Source organism: Dendrobates tinctorius, unplaced genomic scaffold (assembly GCF_039654945.1).
Source record: "Dendrobates tinctorius isolate UK_male_01 unplaced genomic scaffold, ASM3965494v1 ptg000254l, whole genome shotgun sequence".
In the NCBI taxonomy this organism is placed as follows: Eukaryota; Metazoa; Chordata; class Amphibia; order Anura; family Dendrobatidae; genus Dendrobates; species Dendrobates tinctorius.
In genome coordinates, this window is record NW_027361921.1 from 18264041 (window position 1) to 18283119 (window position 19079).

The 19079-nt window shown below is 44.2% G+C and overlaps 1 protein-coding gene across 1 annotated transcript in view; it reads left to right on the top strand.

The window, feature by feature from the left end:
- The window catches only part of TRPM2 (transient receptor potential cation channel subfamily M member 2), a 1217227-nt gene that overhangs the window by 504841 nt on the left and 693307 nt on the right, over nt 1-19079 (top strand). Inside the window, exon 17 of the mRNA XM_073558209.1 lies at nt 12584-12696. Within this exon, the coding sequence (XP_073414310.1) occupies nt 12584-12696 (113 nt within the window). The remainder of the gene's footprint in view (nt 1-12583; nt 12697-19079) is intronic.

Sequence of the window (19079 nt, forward strand, 5' to 3'; positions counted from 1 at the left end):
AATTTTTTCTTGGCACTCTTTGGGCCCCTTGGTACCAATTGAGCATCGTTGCAACGCCACAGCCTACCTGAGTATTGTTGCTGACCATGTCCATCCCTTTATGACCACAATGTACCCAACATCTGATGGCTACTTTCAGCAGGATAATGCGCCATGTCATAAAGCTCGAATCATCTCAGATTGGTTTCTTGAACATGACAATGAGCTCACTGTACTCAAATGGCCTCCTCAGTCACCAGATCTCAATCCAATAGAGCATCTTTGGGATGTGGTGGAACGGGAGATTCGCATCAGGAATGTGCAGCCGACAAATCTGCGCCAACTGTGTGATGCCATCATGTCAATATGGTCCAAAATCTCTGAGGAATGCTTCCAGCACCTTGTTGAATCTCTGCCACGAAGAATTGAGGCAGTTCTGAAGGCAAAAGGGGGTCCAACCCGTTACTAGCATGGTGTACCTAATAAAGTGGCCAGTGAGTGTATATACTACATGCATGCTACATATATACTACATGCATGCTACATGCATGCTACATATATACTACATGCATGCTACATACATACTACATATATACTACATGCATGCTACATACATACTACATATATACTACATGCATGCTACATACATACTACATATATACTACATGCATGCTACATACATACTACATGCTACATGCATGCTACATACATACTACATACATACTACATGCTACATACATACCACATATATACTACATACATACAATACATTCATACAATACATACATAGACATACAGTACATATAACATAGAGTAACATACTTACCAATACTTGTCACATTGTTCCCCGAAGCCATTGTCGTCTACGGAATAAATATTAACATAACAAACCACAAAAATACTCACCCACGATCCGAAGCAGTCCACGAGTGTGTCCCACGACGATCTTGGGTAGAGAACTGCAGCATCAGATGATGCTGCCGTTCTCTACGGGCTGCAGGAATCCAATGACGGAAGGTAGGTATCCTTCCGCACTGTATTCCTCCGCCACTTAAAAAAAAAAAAAGTCCCTAGTCTCACTTTATGCCATTGCTGTGTGGGAAATTCCCACACAGCAATGGCATAAAGTGAGACTAGGGACTTTTTTTTTTTTAAGTGGCGGAGGAATACAGTGCGGAAGGATACCTACCTTCCGTCATTGGATTCCTGCAGCCCGTAGAGAACGGCAGCATCATCTGATGCTGCAGTTCTCTACCCAAGATCGTCGTGGGACACACTCGTGGACTGCTTCGGATCGTGGGTGAGTATTTTTGTGGTTTGTTATGTTAATATTTATTCCGGAAAGACAATGGCTTCGGGGAACAATGTGACAAGTATTGGTAAGTATGTTACTCTATGTTATATGTACTGTATGTCTATGTATGTATTGTATGAATGTATTGTATGTATGTAGTATATATGTGGTATGTATGTAGCATGTAGTATGTATGTAGTATGTATGTAGCATGCAGTATGTATGTAGCATGCATGTAGTATATATGTAGTATGTATGTAGCATGCATGTAGTATATATGTAGCATGTATGTAGTATGTATGTGGTATGTATGTAGCATGTAGTATATATGTAGCATGCATGTAGTATATATGTAGTATGTATGTAGTATGTATGTAGCATGTATGTAGTATATATGTAGTATGTATGTAGTATATATGTAGCATGCATGTAGTATATATGTAGTATGTATGTAGTATATATGTAGCATGCATGTAGTATGTATGTAGTATATATGTAGCATGTATGTAGTATATATGTAGTATGTATGTAGTATATATGTAGCATGCATGTAGTATATATGTAGTATGTATGTAGTATATATGTAGCATGCATGTAGTATATATGTAGTATGTATGTAGTATATATGTAGCATGCATGTAGTATATATGTAGTATGTATGTAGTATGTATGTAGCATGTATGTAGTATATATGTAGTATGTATGTAGTATATATGTAGCATGCATGTAGTATATATGTAGTATGTATGTAGTATATATGTAGCATGCATGTAGTATATATGTAGTATGTATGTAGTATATATGTAGCATGTATGTAGTATGTATGTAGCATGCATGTAGTATATATGTAGTATGTATGTAGCATGCATGTAGTATATATGTAGCATGCATGTAGTATGTATGTGGTATGTATGTAGCATGTAGTATATATGTAGCATGCATGTAGTATGTATGTAGTATGTATGTAGTATGTATGTAGCATGCAGTATGTATGTAGTATATATGTAGTATGTATGTAGCATGCATGTAGTATGTATGTAGCATGTATGTAGTATGTATGTAGTATATATGTAGTATGTATGTAGCATGTAGTATGTATGTAGTATTTTTTTTTTTTTTTTTTTAACATTTAACACATTAGCCGGATGATGGGACTACTACTGTCCCATCATTGGCTAATGTGTCAATCACTGTCATGGTAGCAGGCATCGCCCGATGGGACTTGTAGTCCCATCGGACGATGCTTGCACAGACCCCCGGACATCAGCACAGCCCCCCGGCAGGCCGGCACAGCCCCCCGGCAGGCCGGTACAGACCCCCACAGGGTGCACAGACCACCGGCAGGCCGGCACAGCCCCCCGGCAGGCCGGTACAGACCCCGGGCAGTCCACACAGCCCCCCGGCAGGCCGGCACAGCCCCCCGGCAGGCCGGCAGAGACCCCCGGAAGGCCCGAAATGACGGCGCATCATGATGCGCACACACCGCGCATCATGATGACGTCAGGCCGTCAATCAACTGAACTTCCGATTCCGATGCCGAATTCCGATATTGAAAAAATATCGGAAGTCGGTATCGGAATTCCGATACAGCAAGTATCGGCCGATACCCGATACTTGCAGTATCGGAATGCTCAACACTATTCTTGACTGTTAAAAACTTTTTTTCATGGTCATTAAGAAACCCAGAATCATGCGCCTTTTTAATAAAATCATTGTAAAAAACAGTGGCTTGGGGGATGGGGTCCTGGGGGATGGGTGAATAAAATTTTTTGTCAGATAAAATTCTAAAAGCCTCGTTCACATAGTCAGTTTTATCTTGAATCACTATCCCTCCACCTTTGTCTGCAGATTTGATCACGATATTAGTGTTTTTCTCTAATTTTTCCAGTGCCACATGTTCTATTGAGGACAAATTTTGTTTTACTGGTATATTTTGGGTGGGTAGTGCATTTAGACGATCCAATAGGAGGTCAGAGAATGTTTCTATATGATGTCCTCTGCTTTCTAGTGGGTAGAATGAGGATTTCCCTCTGACATCAAGGTGGAAGGAAGAGACAACTGTAGTGTTTGAAGTGTCAGGGTTAGAGTGAACTTTTTTGAGTTCAAAATGTCTCAGTAGGGTAAGTTTCCTAATGTATTTCTGGGCATCAAGAAATAATTCAAAACCACTGCTTTTATTTGTCGGGCAAAAAGAAAGTCCCTTGCTTAGCAACCCTTCCTCCTCTGGGGACAGGGGGTGAGAAGATAAATTAAAAACATTCGATTTTATTGGCATGAGTTGTCGCTTTTCCCTTCTTTTCTTTGATCCTTGGCCTCTGGCTCCTCTATAGGGTTTTTTCTTTTTAGTGTGACCTTCTGAAAAAAAGAAGTGATATCTTTTTTTGCTTGGGGAATGGGATTGCATGCAGCTGGCAGAAAAGAAACTGCTGCTGATGAACCAGCAGCAGAGTTGTCAACAATGACCTGGTCATTAATGATCAACCTCTTTTCTGTGGAAACAGCAGGGAGTTTATCCATGTAGGAGGTGGTAGGGTTGTCAGCATTAAGGACAATAAGATCAGTGGTGACAGGAGGGTCAAAATCAGAGACCTCAGTGGTGTCTGATTTTGCTGGGGTGAGTGGGGGATCAAAAAAAGGTAGGGGGAAGGAAGAAGATCTCCTTCTATCAATGATTAGTGATGCCATGTCATTGGCAGGATTGGGAGTAACATTATCAGTGGGTATAGTAGTAGGGATTCCCCCACTAGACTTGAAAGAATTGATGTTGGAGTCCATCAATTCTGAAAGGGTGCGTGTGGGTGTAGGGAAGGTGACCTGACGTACGGACGGACGTGTCAGAATGGAGAAAGATAGGTATGCACAGTGTAGGTAGGTGTCAGTTATTATAGAGGGGAAACAGCTAGGAAAGTGTAGTGGACGTGCAGTACCTTGGGTGGACATTAGATGGCAGGGAGGAGTGTGAGCAAAGGACTTTACAGCAGCTTAGGGCTTTAGAAACCATTGGTCATGGGGGGCGTGGTGACAGTTAGAGTGACAGTTTCAAGGAACCGGGAGAGTTATAAATACTGAGGGAGGGTTCCAGTCCCCAGGGGGAGCTCAGGTGACAGGAGGACTACGCCAGTCTGTGTGCCCTGAGGAGAATCCGACCAAGGGGACTGAGGAGAGGAAACGTCAGGGGGGTGGTCCTGACAGGAAAGGACCGCAGCAGAGACGAGGCTCTGGGTGAAGGACACCGTATGTAACACGACGACTGAGCAGTAGAAGCGCTGTTGGTTTACGGGCCTAAGGCGGCCACAGTGACGGACCTGTCAGGAGCATCGACAGTAAAGGAGGGGACGGTGTGTGCAGACACATCCCTAGTGTACGGTGTGAGAAGCGGCTCTGGAAACGGAGGGCCGCGAGGTGTGCCGTCAGTCGGACGGCCAGCGTGAATAAACTTGGACCTGTTGCACCCAGAATCTGCCTCCATCGTGTCTCTGTTATCATCTCTGCGCGGTAAGAAGTGGGACCACCCCCTATCATCCCCCAGCTCGGCCCACTACCGACACTACATTTGGCGTAGTCGGCAGGATGGCCGCCGCTAATACCTCATCTTCTGCGGCAGACCTGCCTCAAAGAATGGAAAAGGACTCGGACTACTCAGTTTGGATTACAATTACCGGTGGATTACGATTGGCTTACCAGTGGATTACAAATGAGGAGCGCAGTGATGAATCTGTGTGGCCAGTAGAGGATCCGGGGCGGTACCAGGGACAGTGCAGTATGGCGGTGCTCCTTCAACGCAGAGGCGAGGTCCGGGTGTTCGCAGTTGTTCAGAATGGACTGGGACCCCCTCCAACGTACCCCCGTGGACAGCAGTATGTGCCCGGAGGCCGACGTTTCCATATATTGGACCCTGACAGGTAGGTGGAGAGGCCTGCCAACGCCCCACCCCACAGAGGGAGTGACACCGAAAAAAAGCTTGGGAGCGGCTGTTTGGCGCCATTCGATTGCTGCCCACCGGACGGTATGAGACGCTGCGGGTGTCGGGGCATTGGCCGCTTAGAATGGCAGTGGCGGCAGGAGAACGAGCTGAGACAGAAGACGTCATCTTCGGGTCCATGGGCAAGAAGAGGAGTCTGTGCGGAGCCCGTGCGGAGCCAGAAGGAGCGGCCGCCATTGATACCGGCGGAGAGTCTCCCCGCGGAGCCCCTGAGTCTGGAAGCTAGGCCCGCTGAGCAGCGAGTTGGAGAGCGGAGGCTGCGGGATGAGCCGTGCGGTGGTGTGACGGAGGCTGCGGCGCCGGGGAAGGTGAGAGTTCCCCCGGCCCTGCCGGCGGCTTCACAAGCGGCCCCTATCATTTTGCCACAACACGCAGCCTCCAGTGTACCGGAAGGCCCGGCTGCGGAAGGCCCTATGCTATACGTGGAATTGAGCAAGGCCCTAGCTCCCGTTCCCGAGCCTTCCCGCCCGGAGTCACCAGGGCGGAGCTTATTTACAGAAGGCGCGGTTGCGCTCCCTCGGCCGGTGTCAGCCTCATCACCCGAACCGGCCGTTACTCCGGCTTTGCTGGAAGTTGTGGATGCGGCCTACCCTGCGGCCGCGGTAATGCCAGTATTGGAACCGGCTAGGGTCTGTTTAACGGGCCCTGTGGACCAGCCCTCCGGAATCACGGCTGCTCCCATCCGCTACCCGGCCCCAGCGGCTACTGGGCCACAGATATCATCGACCACCTCTGCCCCGCGCCCTTTCTCGGCAAGGTCCCGCCCACCGGACTCTGGGACTGGCGCGGTACCCTCCGTTTGGGTTGCGGAGGTGGTAAAACAAAAGAAGGTTCGAGAGCAGGAGGTATGGAGCCTGCTTCATTCAAAAGGGGAGGCTGGCATGGCGGTGGAAAGATCCCGGGGGCGGCTGGTGTACACCAATGTGGCCCGGGGGTATGGCTTCATACGTGATCAGACTGGTCAGAAGGTATACGTGAACGTAGCCTCCATACGCCACGGCCGTGCCCTGGAAATAGGGGACTTTGTCTCTTATTATAAAGAATACTGCCCCCGCGGGTATTATGCGGTGGCGGTACTGGCGGTACCTGAGGAACGCGAACCCCCGTAAAGAGGACTGTATTGGACACTCCCTTCACCCCAGGAGTTCCACGGCTGTGGGCCCCTTGCTACCGGCCATCAGGAGATGGCCTGGACTGTCAGAGTCTGAAAGAACAGTTCTAGTTTTAAAAAAAAAAAATGTTTTATGTGATTTAAGCTGTTTTTTTTTAGAATGTTCCTCTTACAGGATGTTATTTTACTGATTTGGAAACTTGACAGAATGGGGATACGAAGACAAGAGGGAGTGTTCATGTCCAAGGAAGGGGGAGGGAAAAGGAGTACTGGCGATGTTTATTGTTGAACGTTGAGTTTTAAAGCAAAAGAAAATGAAAAAAAAATAATATAAAAATGGGTACTTGTGCTATTATAAAGTTGTTTATTGTATAATATGCCAAAGTAAAATGCAACAGGTCCGGGTAAGGGAAGGTCTGCGGGACCAAAGGAAAGTGTGAGATCCGGTAGGGATCTAAGAGTTGAGGTCTGGGAGACCAGGACGCCGACCATGACATGTAATTAAAAGAAGGAAAATGAGTTGGAAGACGTGAGAGAGACAGCCGTCCTAGGTCAGGTCCCCAACACCACGGACACCCCTGAAGAAGGAAAGGCGGGCGCCGGCAATGATCTGGTAGGTGTGTGGCCTCAATCATGGCGTACCGAATAGTGAAAGGTGACAGAAGGGGAGAGTAGGGGAAAGATACACCCCGTAGAGAGAATACGGGTGTACCTTGCCCAATGTGAAAGACGTTGTCATGTGGCGTGCGCGCTGGTGAGTAGCAGTAGGCTGCTCAGAGCATAGTGCTCCCAGTAAGGTTCGGCCCCCGCAGATAGTGGGTTTGGCTCAACAGCTGGTCCGACAACAGAATGTAGGTGTAGCTTCAGAACGACAAAGGCAGGGAAGACGATTGTCGAGGACGACAATGGACAAAGGAAGGGAGAGTGTAGGGAAGGTGACCTGACGTACGGACGGACGTGTCAGAATGGAGAAAGATAGGTATGCACAGTGTAGGTAGGTGTCAGTTATTATAGAGGGGAAACAGCTAGGAAAGTGTAGTGGACGTGCAGTACCTTGGGTGGACATTAGATGGCAGGGAGGAGTGTGAGCAAAGGACTTTACAGCAGCTTAGGGCTTTAGAAACCGTTGGTCATGGGGGCGTGGTGACAGTTAGAGTGACAGTTTCAAGGAACCGAGAGAGTTATAAATACTGAGGGAGGGTTCCAGAAGGTTCCAGTCCCCAGGGGGAGCTCAGGTGACAGGAGGACTACACCAGTCTGTGTGCCCTGAGGAGAATCCGACCAAGGGGACTGAGGAGAGGAAACGTCAGGGGGGTGGTCCTGACAGGAAAGGACCGCAGCAGAGACGAGGCTCTGGGTGAAGGACACCGTATGTAACACGACGACTGAGCAGTAGAAGCGCTGTTGGTTTACGGGCCTAAGGCGGCCACAGTGACGGACCTGTCAGGAGCGTCGACAGTAAAGGAGGGGACGGTGTGTGCAGACACGTCCCTAGTGTACGGTGTGAGAAGCGGCTCTGGAAACGGAGGGCCGCGAGGTGTGCCGTCAGTCGGACGGCCAGCGTGAATAAACTTGGACCTGTTGCACCCAGAATCTGCCTCCATCGTGTCTCTGTTATCATCTCTGCGCGGTAAGAAGTGGGACCACCCCCTATCATCCCCCAGCTCGGCCCACTACCGACACTACATGGGCACAATAGTAGTGGAAAGAGTAGGTGTAATAGGTCCAGCTGGCCTAGGGGGATCCCTCGGATAGCTTCTCAGATGTTGCTTTCTCCCTCTGTTACTGTTAATGAAGACTCTCCCTGAGTTAATGTTCATAGGGGAATTAGTCTGAGTGTTAGAAGAAGCAGGGGGGTGTTTTTTGATATGAGAAATTTTTTTTGGAAGTGTAGAGCTTTCCTCTGGACCAGGTGCCTCAGGGATAGGAGAGGAAGGGTCCTCTCTATCCCTGCTCAATTTTTTTGATTTTTTTTATAATTGTGTCATGCTCCAAATTTAGAGCTGCAATAGAGATGCTAGAATTAATTTTTTTAAAAAGAGGGTGATCAGAGTAATTAGATAACATGGCATTAGTTTCAAGTACCTTTTCTGCAGCAATCTGAGCAAGAATAGTCCTTTTCTTATGCGACAAATCATGCCAATAAAATCGAATGTTTTTAATTTATCTTCTCACCCCCTGTCCCCAGAGGAGGAAGGGTTGCTAAGCAAGGGACTTTCTTTTTGCCCGACAAATAAAAGCAGTGGTTTTGAATTATTTCTTGATGCCCAGAAATACATTAGGAAACTTACCCTACTGAGACATTTTGAACTCAAAAAAGTTCACTCTAACCCTGACACTTCAAACACTACAGTTGTCTCTTCCTTCCACCTTGATGTCAGAGGGAAATCCTCATTCTACCCACTAGAAAGCAGAGGACATCATATAGAAACATTCTCTGACCTCCTATTGGATCGTCTAAATGCACTACCCACCCAAAATATACCAGTAAAACAAAATTTGTCCTCAAAAGAACGTGTGGCACTGGAAAAATTAGAGAAAAACACTAATATCGTGATCAAATCTGCAGACAAAGGTGGAGGGATAGTGATTCAAGATAAAACTGACTATGTGAACGAGGCTTTTAGAATTTTATCTGACAAAAAATTTTATTCACCCATCCCCCAGGACCCCATCCCCCAAGCCACTGTTTTTTACAATGATTTTATTAAAAAGGCGCATGATTCTGGGGTTCTTAATGACCATGAAAAAAAGTTTTTAACAGTCAAGAACCCCTCCACTCCCTTCCTGTACCATTTACCCAAAATACACAAGAATACTATTAATCCACCAGGAAGACCCATTATTTCGGGTATTGACTCCCTCACCAGTAATCTATCATTTTACATAGATAGAATCATGCAGGCTCATGTCTCACAGCTCCCTAGTTTTTTAAAGGATTCTACACAACTGATCAATTTAACTAATAACACACCTTGGAAAGATTCTTATGTTTTTATTTCTTTTGACGTATCTGCTTTGTATTCCAACATTGATCACCAACTGGGTTTGAGCTGTTTTAAAAAATTTCTTTTTACTGACAGTCGACTGACCCTCAAAAGGAATTTATTTTTAATGGGATGGATTTTATTTTACATAATAATTTTTTTACTTTCTTGGGGGATTTTTATCATCAGATCAGAGGCACCGCTATGGGATCACGGGTCGCGCCAACTTATGCTAATCTTTTTATGGGGGTCTTTGAGAATGCTTTTATTACTATTGATTCATTTTTAGAGGGTATTGTTTTATATAGAAGATACATTGATGATTTATTCTTAATCCTGGACACCAGTCACGTTTCAGTTGATGCTTTTATTTCTTCTATACAAAATAACACATGGGGTTTGGAATTTACCCCCCACATTAGTAATACCCAGATGGACTTTCTTGATATCACTTTTTTTATAAAAAATTCCAAAATTCAAACCAAAACCTTTTTTAAGAAAGTTGACTCCAATAGTTATGTCCATTTTAAGAGTAGCCACTATTCCAAAAGGCTTTTTAACATCCCTCATAATCAATTTCAGAGAATCCGAAAGAATTGCACAGAGGACGAGGATTTTAATAATCAAGCTGAGATCCTCAAGGGAAGATTCCTTGCTCAAAAATACCCCTCCCAATTGGTTCATTCTACTTTTAATAATGTTTTTAAAAATTTTAATCAGCAAACTCTTTTAAGTGAGAGATCTAAAGAAAAGGATGCACATGATAACTATCAGGCCAACTTCATCACTACTTATAACTCCCAACATAAAGAGATAAAAAATATGTTAGGTGACCTCTGGTATATTATCAAAAAAGATCCAATACTCAATAAAGTTCTGCCTGATAGACCTACTGTCACTTTTAGGAAGGCCAGATCACTAAAAAACCATCTGGCCCCTAGCAGATTGACCCAGTGTACTCCTGATAACTGCACTGGCTTGACACCAGGCATTTTCAGATGCCTGAAACCCAGGTGCAGCCTATGCAGTAATATTGCTCATAATACATTCATCTTTTCACATCCATTCACCTCAGAAAAATTCACCATCACTAACCACCTGTCCTGTGTGTCTTCCTTTGTCATCTATGTCATCCTTTGTCCTTGTCCTAAATTGTATGTTGGCAGAACCACACAACCCCTTCACTGTAGAATGAACTCTCATAGACACAACACTAAAACTGGGTATCAAAAACACGGTTTGTCACGTCACTTTGATTTATTTCACCAAAGAGATTTTTCTAAAGCTATCATTTTTCCTATAGAACACATCCCTGAACACGTTTCCAATAGAACCCAAGCACTGAATAGAAAAGAGGTCTATTGGATTTATAAATTAAAGACAATTGGTCCCTATGGCCTCAATATTATCAATGATGCTTTTATTTGATAGAAGAGGGGGAAAAGATTTATTCTTCACACCACCACAGTCAAGCTTAATGGTCTAGTGGACTAATACCTTACATTTGCACTTTATAGTCTGCACTTGTACTTCATGAGCCAAGTTCGAATACCCCTTGAGGATTCACCTTTTTTAACTATAGCCATGTTTCAACCTCGTGATCCTTAGCACTCTGTTTCATATTTTTTGTACTTTTACATAATTTTATTTTTTCTTTTCTATATAGACTCTTATTGTTGTGTTTTCTATGTTTGTGATTAAATTTCATTGTTTTTATTCTTTACCATTTTTGACCTTTGCTTATATTGTTTTTTTTTTTTTTTTCTAAATAAAGTGACAAACAACCCCTCAATTTATTCTTCACACCACCACAGTCAAGCTTTATGGTCTAGTGGACTAATACCTTCCATTTGCATTTTATGAGCCAGGTTCTAATACACCTTGAGGACTCACCTTTTTTAACTATAGCCATGTTTTAACCCCGTGATACATAGCACTTTGTTTTATATTTTAATTTTTTGTACTTTTACATATTTCTATTTTTTCTTTTCTAAATATACTCTTATTGTTGTGTTTTTTATGCTTGTAATAAAGTTTCATTGTTTGTTTTTTGGTTTTTTTTGACCTTTGCTGATTCTGTTTGACCCTGTATTGGCGCCTTTTTTGTCTATAAGTATGTTTCACTGTCTTCCAATGTAATCTGCCCTGATGAAGTGAGCCAGCAGGCTCAGGAAACGCGTTGGCTGAATAAAGAACCCTTTACTCTACCAAAAGCAAGCGCAGTCCTTATTGCACTTCCACGTCATTTCTGAGATGTTACTTGTTGTATGTATTAATAAAGATTTCTGATTTTATGGAAAACTCCTGTGGTTCTCTGGTTTCCTACATGTGACTAATCATTAGATGCGGCTTAACCGCATCTAATGATAGTCTATGGGGAAATTTATGCTGTGGTGACGGAGTGTCGCCGCATTGTAGACAGACATGCTGCGTTCTGAAAAGATGAGCTGCATGTTCCTTTACGCGGGTCTGCCGCCTGTGTCTTTTAAGGCATTGTGGAGATGGGATTTCATGAAATTCCCTCCACTATGCTGTAACATCTGGACGCTGTGTGTTTAACATTGCGGCTGTACGCAGCGTCAACCACGCAGCGTTTCCTGACCATGGAAACACACCTTAAGAACAGTGCAGCAGAGATGATAGTGCTATGAGAGAGGTAGAGCAGATAGAATGGTTTGTAAACTTATCATCACCGCCCTTTCACCCACACTTACTCATGCAGGAGGTTAGACCAGGAAAACTGAGCTGTCGAACATTATAGATCTCATGCACTGAGAAACAAGCTCTAAGCTTTGTTTGGGGCGTGGTCTTTTTCCCCACGAATGTTGCTGCCTGCTTATCATTGGGCAATGTCATTCAGAAGAAGTAGTACATGCGTCCAGTAAAAACTATGATAACACAAACCTGAATTTAATGAAAATGAACTCATTAGTGGCCAAATATGTTAATGGCTAATAAATCTGCAACAGAGTCGAAATAAAAAAAAGTGCAAATTTGCTCTGCAGCCACTATTATATTTTGCTCTGCAGCCACTATTATATTTTGCTCTGCAGCCACTATTATATTTTGCTCTGCAGCCACTATTATATTTTGCTCTGCAGCCACTATTAAGGTACATTCCGCATCCAGTTCAGCATGAAAAATTTGGGGAAAGTCTTCTTTAATTGTTTGCATACATTTTATCAAGTGTTCCATTTTCATTCTTCCTTGTATTGAATGTTTCCTAATAGGCATTTCTTACAAGAGTTTGGTTTGGAGAGCTGAGTGTTGACAATGAGCTGTGGAGAGTAATCACTTGTATGGTTTTCTTTCCCCTTCTTTATACACGGCTATTAACATTCAGGTAAGTAAAATAGTACTTAAAGGGAGTTAAATTGATGCTGCTATATCAGAGGTTACTATGAGTGACAGAGCTGTGAAGCAAAGATGATGAGATTTAAAAAAAATAAATAAATTATCTTTCATAGAAGTTATACCCGTTATATGAGATTAAAGTCTTCATAGTGTGCCAGGCTCAGGACATCTGTAAGGGTGGTTTCACATTAGCGTTTAAGGCCACAGTGTCAACCTGCACACGGCCACCACTAAGCCCCGCCCCCAGCCGCGCCTCCTCCGGTAGCTCTGCCTATGGGCGCATGACCCTGCATGCGTCCTGCGTCCCCTATCTTTAGCACTGGGACGCAGGCCGTGCGCAAGTATGCGTTTGGCGGCACATGGTCCTTTTGACGGTGTGCCGAGAGCACCAAATTGCAACAGGTTGCGTATGGCGCTGGTCGGCGCACTGCCAAAAGGACGCATGCGCCGCCAAACGCATACCTGCACATGGCCTGCATCCCCAGTGCTAAAGATAGGGGACGCAGGATGCATGCAGCGTCATGCACCCATAGGCGGAGCTACCGGAGGAGGCGTGGCAGGGGGTGGGGCTTAGCGGCGGCCGTGCGCAGGCCGGCGCTGCGGCCTTAAACGCTAATGTGAAACCACCCTTAGACAGATGGCTTCCTCTGTGCTAATTATGATCCAGAAATCTCTCCTTATACATAACAACTATTCATACAGATATACAGTCATGTAAACGTATCACGGATATGAATATCTTCATTCAATCATGTGGACATGTCATGGGACATCGCATTTTAATTTGTAATGTGTATAGAAATATCATTTTTTCAATTATATAAAACTTTATTAACGCAATATAAACTAATACATCTACTTTTTAATATGGAAAAATTGACATACATGACAATTTTCTGTCAAAAAAACAATTGTCACTAGCTCAAAGAGGGGGTCCAGGATTAGAAAAAATAAGTTTTTCTTATGTGGCATGTTCCACCACCATTTCCCAGTCTTCCTCCCATGAATGTGTATGTGGGTCCACTGTGTTGGCGCATCAACACTTGCTGTTTCTTTTCCTGCCCGGCACTATGACTCTGCTCCATTCTGATCACTGTGCATTATGGCACACAATAAAGCTGGACAAGCTATGACGGAACGGCAGAAATCTTAGAAGGGAGACACTTTCAATCACTTTATGGCTGTAGTTTTTGGATCCAGCTTAGTGCAGTAGTTGAACACTGTAAATCAGTATAAATACATTTTTGTCTGGGACATATGACTTGGGACTAAAGATGCATCAAAAGACTGGAGTAAAATGGGTTATATTTGCCCTGCCAATGAATAAGGATTGCTCGGAGTCGGGAATCCAGGAATGCAGGTTATTAGTCAGCATGTTTCAAAGTGTCACACTTCTTCATCAGGACAAACTACAGTCGCAATAATTATTTGTTTGTCTTGACACTTCCAAACGCATAGATTAATAAACCACATTTGTGGATTTCTGACTCCTTACAATCCTTATTCGCTGGCAGCACAGATATAACCCTTTCTACTCCAGTCTTTTGATATCTCTCCAAGTCGTGCGTCTGCAGCTGTCTTAAGCCTTTACAGTGGTGGTGATCATGTAAGGAGGCGGACCAGGCTGCAGGTGCCTGTATTGAGCCGGGTCCAGAACTGTCGAGGCTGCGTCCCATGTTGCCCGGGGGAAGACGAAGGGGACCAGATGAGCCCCATGATCCGGGGAGAGGGGGTGTGGTTGAGCCGAAAGCACGTGAAGCGGAAGTCAGTTTTTTCCATCATACATGACGGCACCATGAGAGAGCAGACGTGTACACCTGGGAACACAGGACGCGTGCCAGCAGCAGTCGGAGAGCGCGCACCGAAGGTTGTCCGGCGCGTTCTGGAGGTAATCCTCGTGTGCGTGCATCAGAAGCAGTACAGAGCACGCACCGGAAGTAGTTGCCATGTGCGCGCGTGTGTTCCTCAGCCGGGTGTGCACGAGGTGCACATACACCCAGATAATAAGGAGGGGGGCGCAGGCACCAGATTGAGCAGCATGCACCGGATGTGGTTGCTGGGTGCGTGCACAGACAAAGCACAGTGCGCATGCGTGGGGGATAGATCCAGGAAGCACAAGCGGCCGGCAGGTGCAGGATCAACGAGGTCATTAATTAATCAAAAAAAAAAAAAAAGAAGGGGGCAATGCTGTTATTTAAAGGCAGTCAGAAGTGCTGGCGTGGTCACCGGCCATTCTGGACTGAAAGGTGACTGCTTTTGGCTAATTTCACACTTGCTTTTTTTTGCAGCGCGTTTTTAGCGCCAAAAAACGCATAGAAAAAACGCATACAAATGCATACAAACGTTGCGTTTTTTTCAATCATTTTTATGCGCATGCAGGAAAAAACGCAGCGTTTTTATGCGTTTGTATGCATTTTTAGTGCGTTTGCGTTTTTTTTACACATTTTTGGACAACACCCAAAAAAACAAAAACCATTCAACAACACACAAGACCAATGTGACGTCAATGTCGGTGTGGTATGTTAATATATAGACCCTGTCTACAGTATTCTTCAGATTTGCTTGATTCTTCTCGTGTCAACATGGATCTGCGCTGGAAGAGTTTTCACTTCAACTTGGATTTGGACATCGCGATGGCTCAGGCGTATGCAGTAGCTTGCCATGAACAAAGGAAGAGAGAGAGGCAGCGAAGACGGCAGCAGCGGCGTATGTGGATACATCCGATTGTTGAACTCCGGGAGAGCCGTGGGGCATACCACACCCTCTACAGTGAGCTACAGGCAAACCCGGAGAAATTTACAGATTATATCCGGATGTCCCAAGAAAGCTTCAGGGATTTGCTTGCTCATGTCCAACAATCCATCCGGAGACAGGACACACAGCTCCGTCGTGCGATTCCTCCTGAGGGACTGCTACTGGTGACATTACGGTACGTAATATTTAAAAACCAAGGGGTTGCGGTCAGATGGTTTTTTTTTAAATTTAGTATTCAAAACCTTGTGTAATTAGTTTTCGTCAATGTACTAATATTTTATTTTATAGTTTTACAAAATAATATACAGAAATATTAATTTTACTTCTTTCTCTGTTCACAGATTCCTGGCGACTGGAGAAACCCTATCTTCACTACACTTCCAGTACCGTATTGGAATCTCTACCTTGTCTGGAATTGTTGCGGACACCTGCTGGGCTCTCTGGAATGTTCTTTGTCCAGAATTTATGCCCCTGCCCACCGCTGAAAAATGGATGGAAATTGCTGACAAATTCTGGACAGTATGCAATTTCCCCAAATGTTTGGGAGCTGTTGACGGTAAACACATACGGATCATCAAACCCAAAAGAACAGGATCGGAGTACTATAATTACAAAAAGTACTTTTCAATAGTACTCATGGCCATTGTGGATGCCGGATGTATGTTTGTAGCAGTGGACATTGGAGCATTTGGCCGTGGTAATGACTCACAGGCTTTTAAAAACTCAGACATGGGTCGGAGGTTGTATGGCAACCAATTTAATTTCCCTATGCCACGGCCTCTTCCTCACACCGAAGCTCCGCCACTGCCCTTTGTAATGGTTGGGGATGAGGCTTTTCAAATGTGCGCAAACTTACTGAAACCCTACTCCAGCCGGGACTTGGACCACACCAAAAAAATATTTAATTACAGGCTGACCAGGGCCAGAAGAACTGTCGAGTGTGCTTTTGGGATTCTTGTCTCAAGATGGCGAATTCTCGGCACAGCCATAAATCTTAAACTTCAAACGGTCGATGAAGTGGTGAAGGCATGTGTGGTTCTACAGTCATGGCCAAAAGTTTTGAGAATGACACAAATATTATATTTTCACATGATCTACTGCCCTCTGGTTTTTATGTGTGTTTGTCAGATGTTTTTATCACATACAGAAATATAATTGCAACAATATTATGAGTAACAAAAGGTTATATTGACAGTTAGAATGAGTTAATGCAGCAAGTCAATATTTGCAGTGTGGACCCTTCTTCTTCAGGACCTCAGCAATTCTCCCTGGCATGCTCTCAATCAACTTCTGGATCAAATCCTGACTGATAGCAGTCCATTCTTGCAAAATTGATGCTTTTATTTTGTCTGAATTTGAAGGTTTTTGTTTGTCCACCTGTCTCTTGATGATTGACCACAAGTTCTCAATGGGATTAAAATCTGGGGAGTTTCCAGGCCATGGTCCCAAAATCTCTATGTTTTGTTCCCTGAGCCATTTAGTTATCACCTTTGCTTTATGGCACGGTGCTCCATCATGTTGAAAAAGGCATTGTTGATCGCCAAACTGCTCTTGGACGGTTGGGAGAAGTTGCTCTCGGAGGACATTCTGGTACCATTCTTTATTCATGGCTGTGTTTTTAGGCAAGACTGAGAGAGAGCCCATTCCCTTGGCTGAGAAGCAACCCCACACATGATTGGTTTCAGGATGCTTGACAGTTGACATGAGACAAGACAGGTGGTACCGCTCACCTGGTCTTTCCGAATAAGCCGTTTGCCAGATGTCCCAAACAATCGAAAAGGGGATTCATCAGAGAAAATGACTTTACCCCAGTCCTCAGCAGTCCACTCCCTGTACCTCTTGCAGAATATCAGTCTGTCCATGATGTTTTTTCTGGAGAGAAGTGGCTTCTTTGCTGCCCTCCTTGAGACCAGGCCTTGCTCCAAGACTCTCCGCCTCACAGTGCGTGCAGATACACTCACACCTGCCTGCTGCCATTCCTGAGCAAGCTCTGCAGTGCTGGTAGCCCGATCCCACAGCTGAAACACTTTTAAGAGACGGTCCTGGCGCTTGCTGGTCTTTCTTGGGCGCCCTGGAGCCTTTTTGGCAACAAGGGAACCTCTCTCCTTGAAGTTCTTGATGATGCGATAGATTGTTGACTGAGGTGCAATCTTTCTAGCTGAGATACTCTTCCCTGTTAGGCCATTTTTGTGCAGTGCAATGATGACTGCATGTGTTTCTTTAGAGATAACCATGGTTAACAGAAGAGAAACAATGATGCCAAGCACCAACCTCCTTTTAAAGTGTCCAGTGGTGTCATTCTTACTTAATCATGACAGATTGATCTCCAGCCCTGTCCTCATCAACACCCACACCTGTGTTAATGGAGCAATCACTGAAACGATGTTAGCTGGTCCTTTTAAGGCAGGGCTGCAATGATGTTGAAATGTGTTTTGGGGGATAAAATTCATTTTCTAGGCAAATATTGACTTTGCAAGTAATGGCTGTTAAGCTAATCACTCTTTATAACATTCTGGAGTATATACAAATTGCCATTAGAAAAAATGAAGCAGTAGACTTTGTAAAAATTAATATTTGTGTCATTCTCAAAACTTTTGGCCATGACTGTAGTTATCAATCATGCCCTGGTTAATACACATCAGATTTAACATGCAGCTTTGCTTACGTTCCAATATATTTCACGCAGACTAGCAATGCTGCATTTTAACTCATATGTGTATTTACCTGCCCAGGTTTGAGAACATCAAAAAAATTCACAGGTATACATGGGAAGTTTTTTATTTAATTGGAGTGTAAAAAATATAGTGCACTCAGTAATGGTATCAAATAAGGTTTTTTATTACCATAAACAAACAAAATCATTGTTACAACATTTCATCTTGCCAGTGCACCCGTCCTACATCAGAAATAAAGTAGGCTGCAAATTGGTCCCTCATTTGGCCAACTTCAACAGATGACCTGAGAGGGTGCTGAGTGAATTCAGGCAATGGGTTAGGAGCATCGTCGTCCAGTTCAAAGGTCGGGTGCTCTTTAGCCATCACAAAATTATGTACAGTCATGGCCAAAAGTTTTGAGAATGACACAAATATTAATTTTTACAAAGTCTACTGCTTCATTTTTTCTAGTGGCAATTTGCATATACTCCAGAATGTTATAAAGAGTGATCAGCTTAACAGCAATTACTTGCAAAGTCAATATTTGCCTAGAAAATGAATTTCATCCCCCAAAACACATTTCAACATCATTGCAGCCCTGCCTTAAAAGGACCAGCTAACATCGTTTCAGTGATTGCTCCATTAACACAGGTGTGGGTGTTGATGAGGACAGGGCTGGAGATCAATCTGTCATGATTAAGTAAGAATGACACCACTGGACACTTTAAAAGGAGGTTGGTGCTTGGCATCATTGTTTCTCTTCTGTTAACCATGGTTATCTCTAAAGAAACACATGCAGTCATCATTGCACTGCACAAAAATGGCCTAACAGGGAAGAGTATCTCAGCTAGAAAGATTGCACCTCAGTCAACAATCTATCGCATCATCAAGAACTTCAAGGAGAGAGGTTCCCTTGTTGCCAAAAAGGCTCCAGGGCGCCCAAGAAAGACCAGCAAGCGCCAGG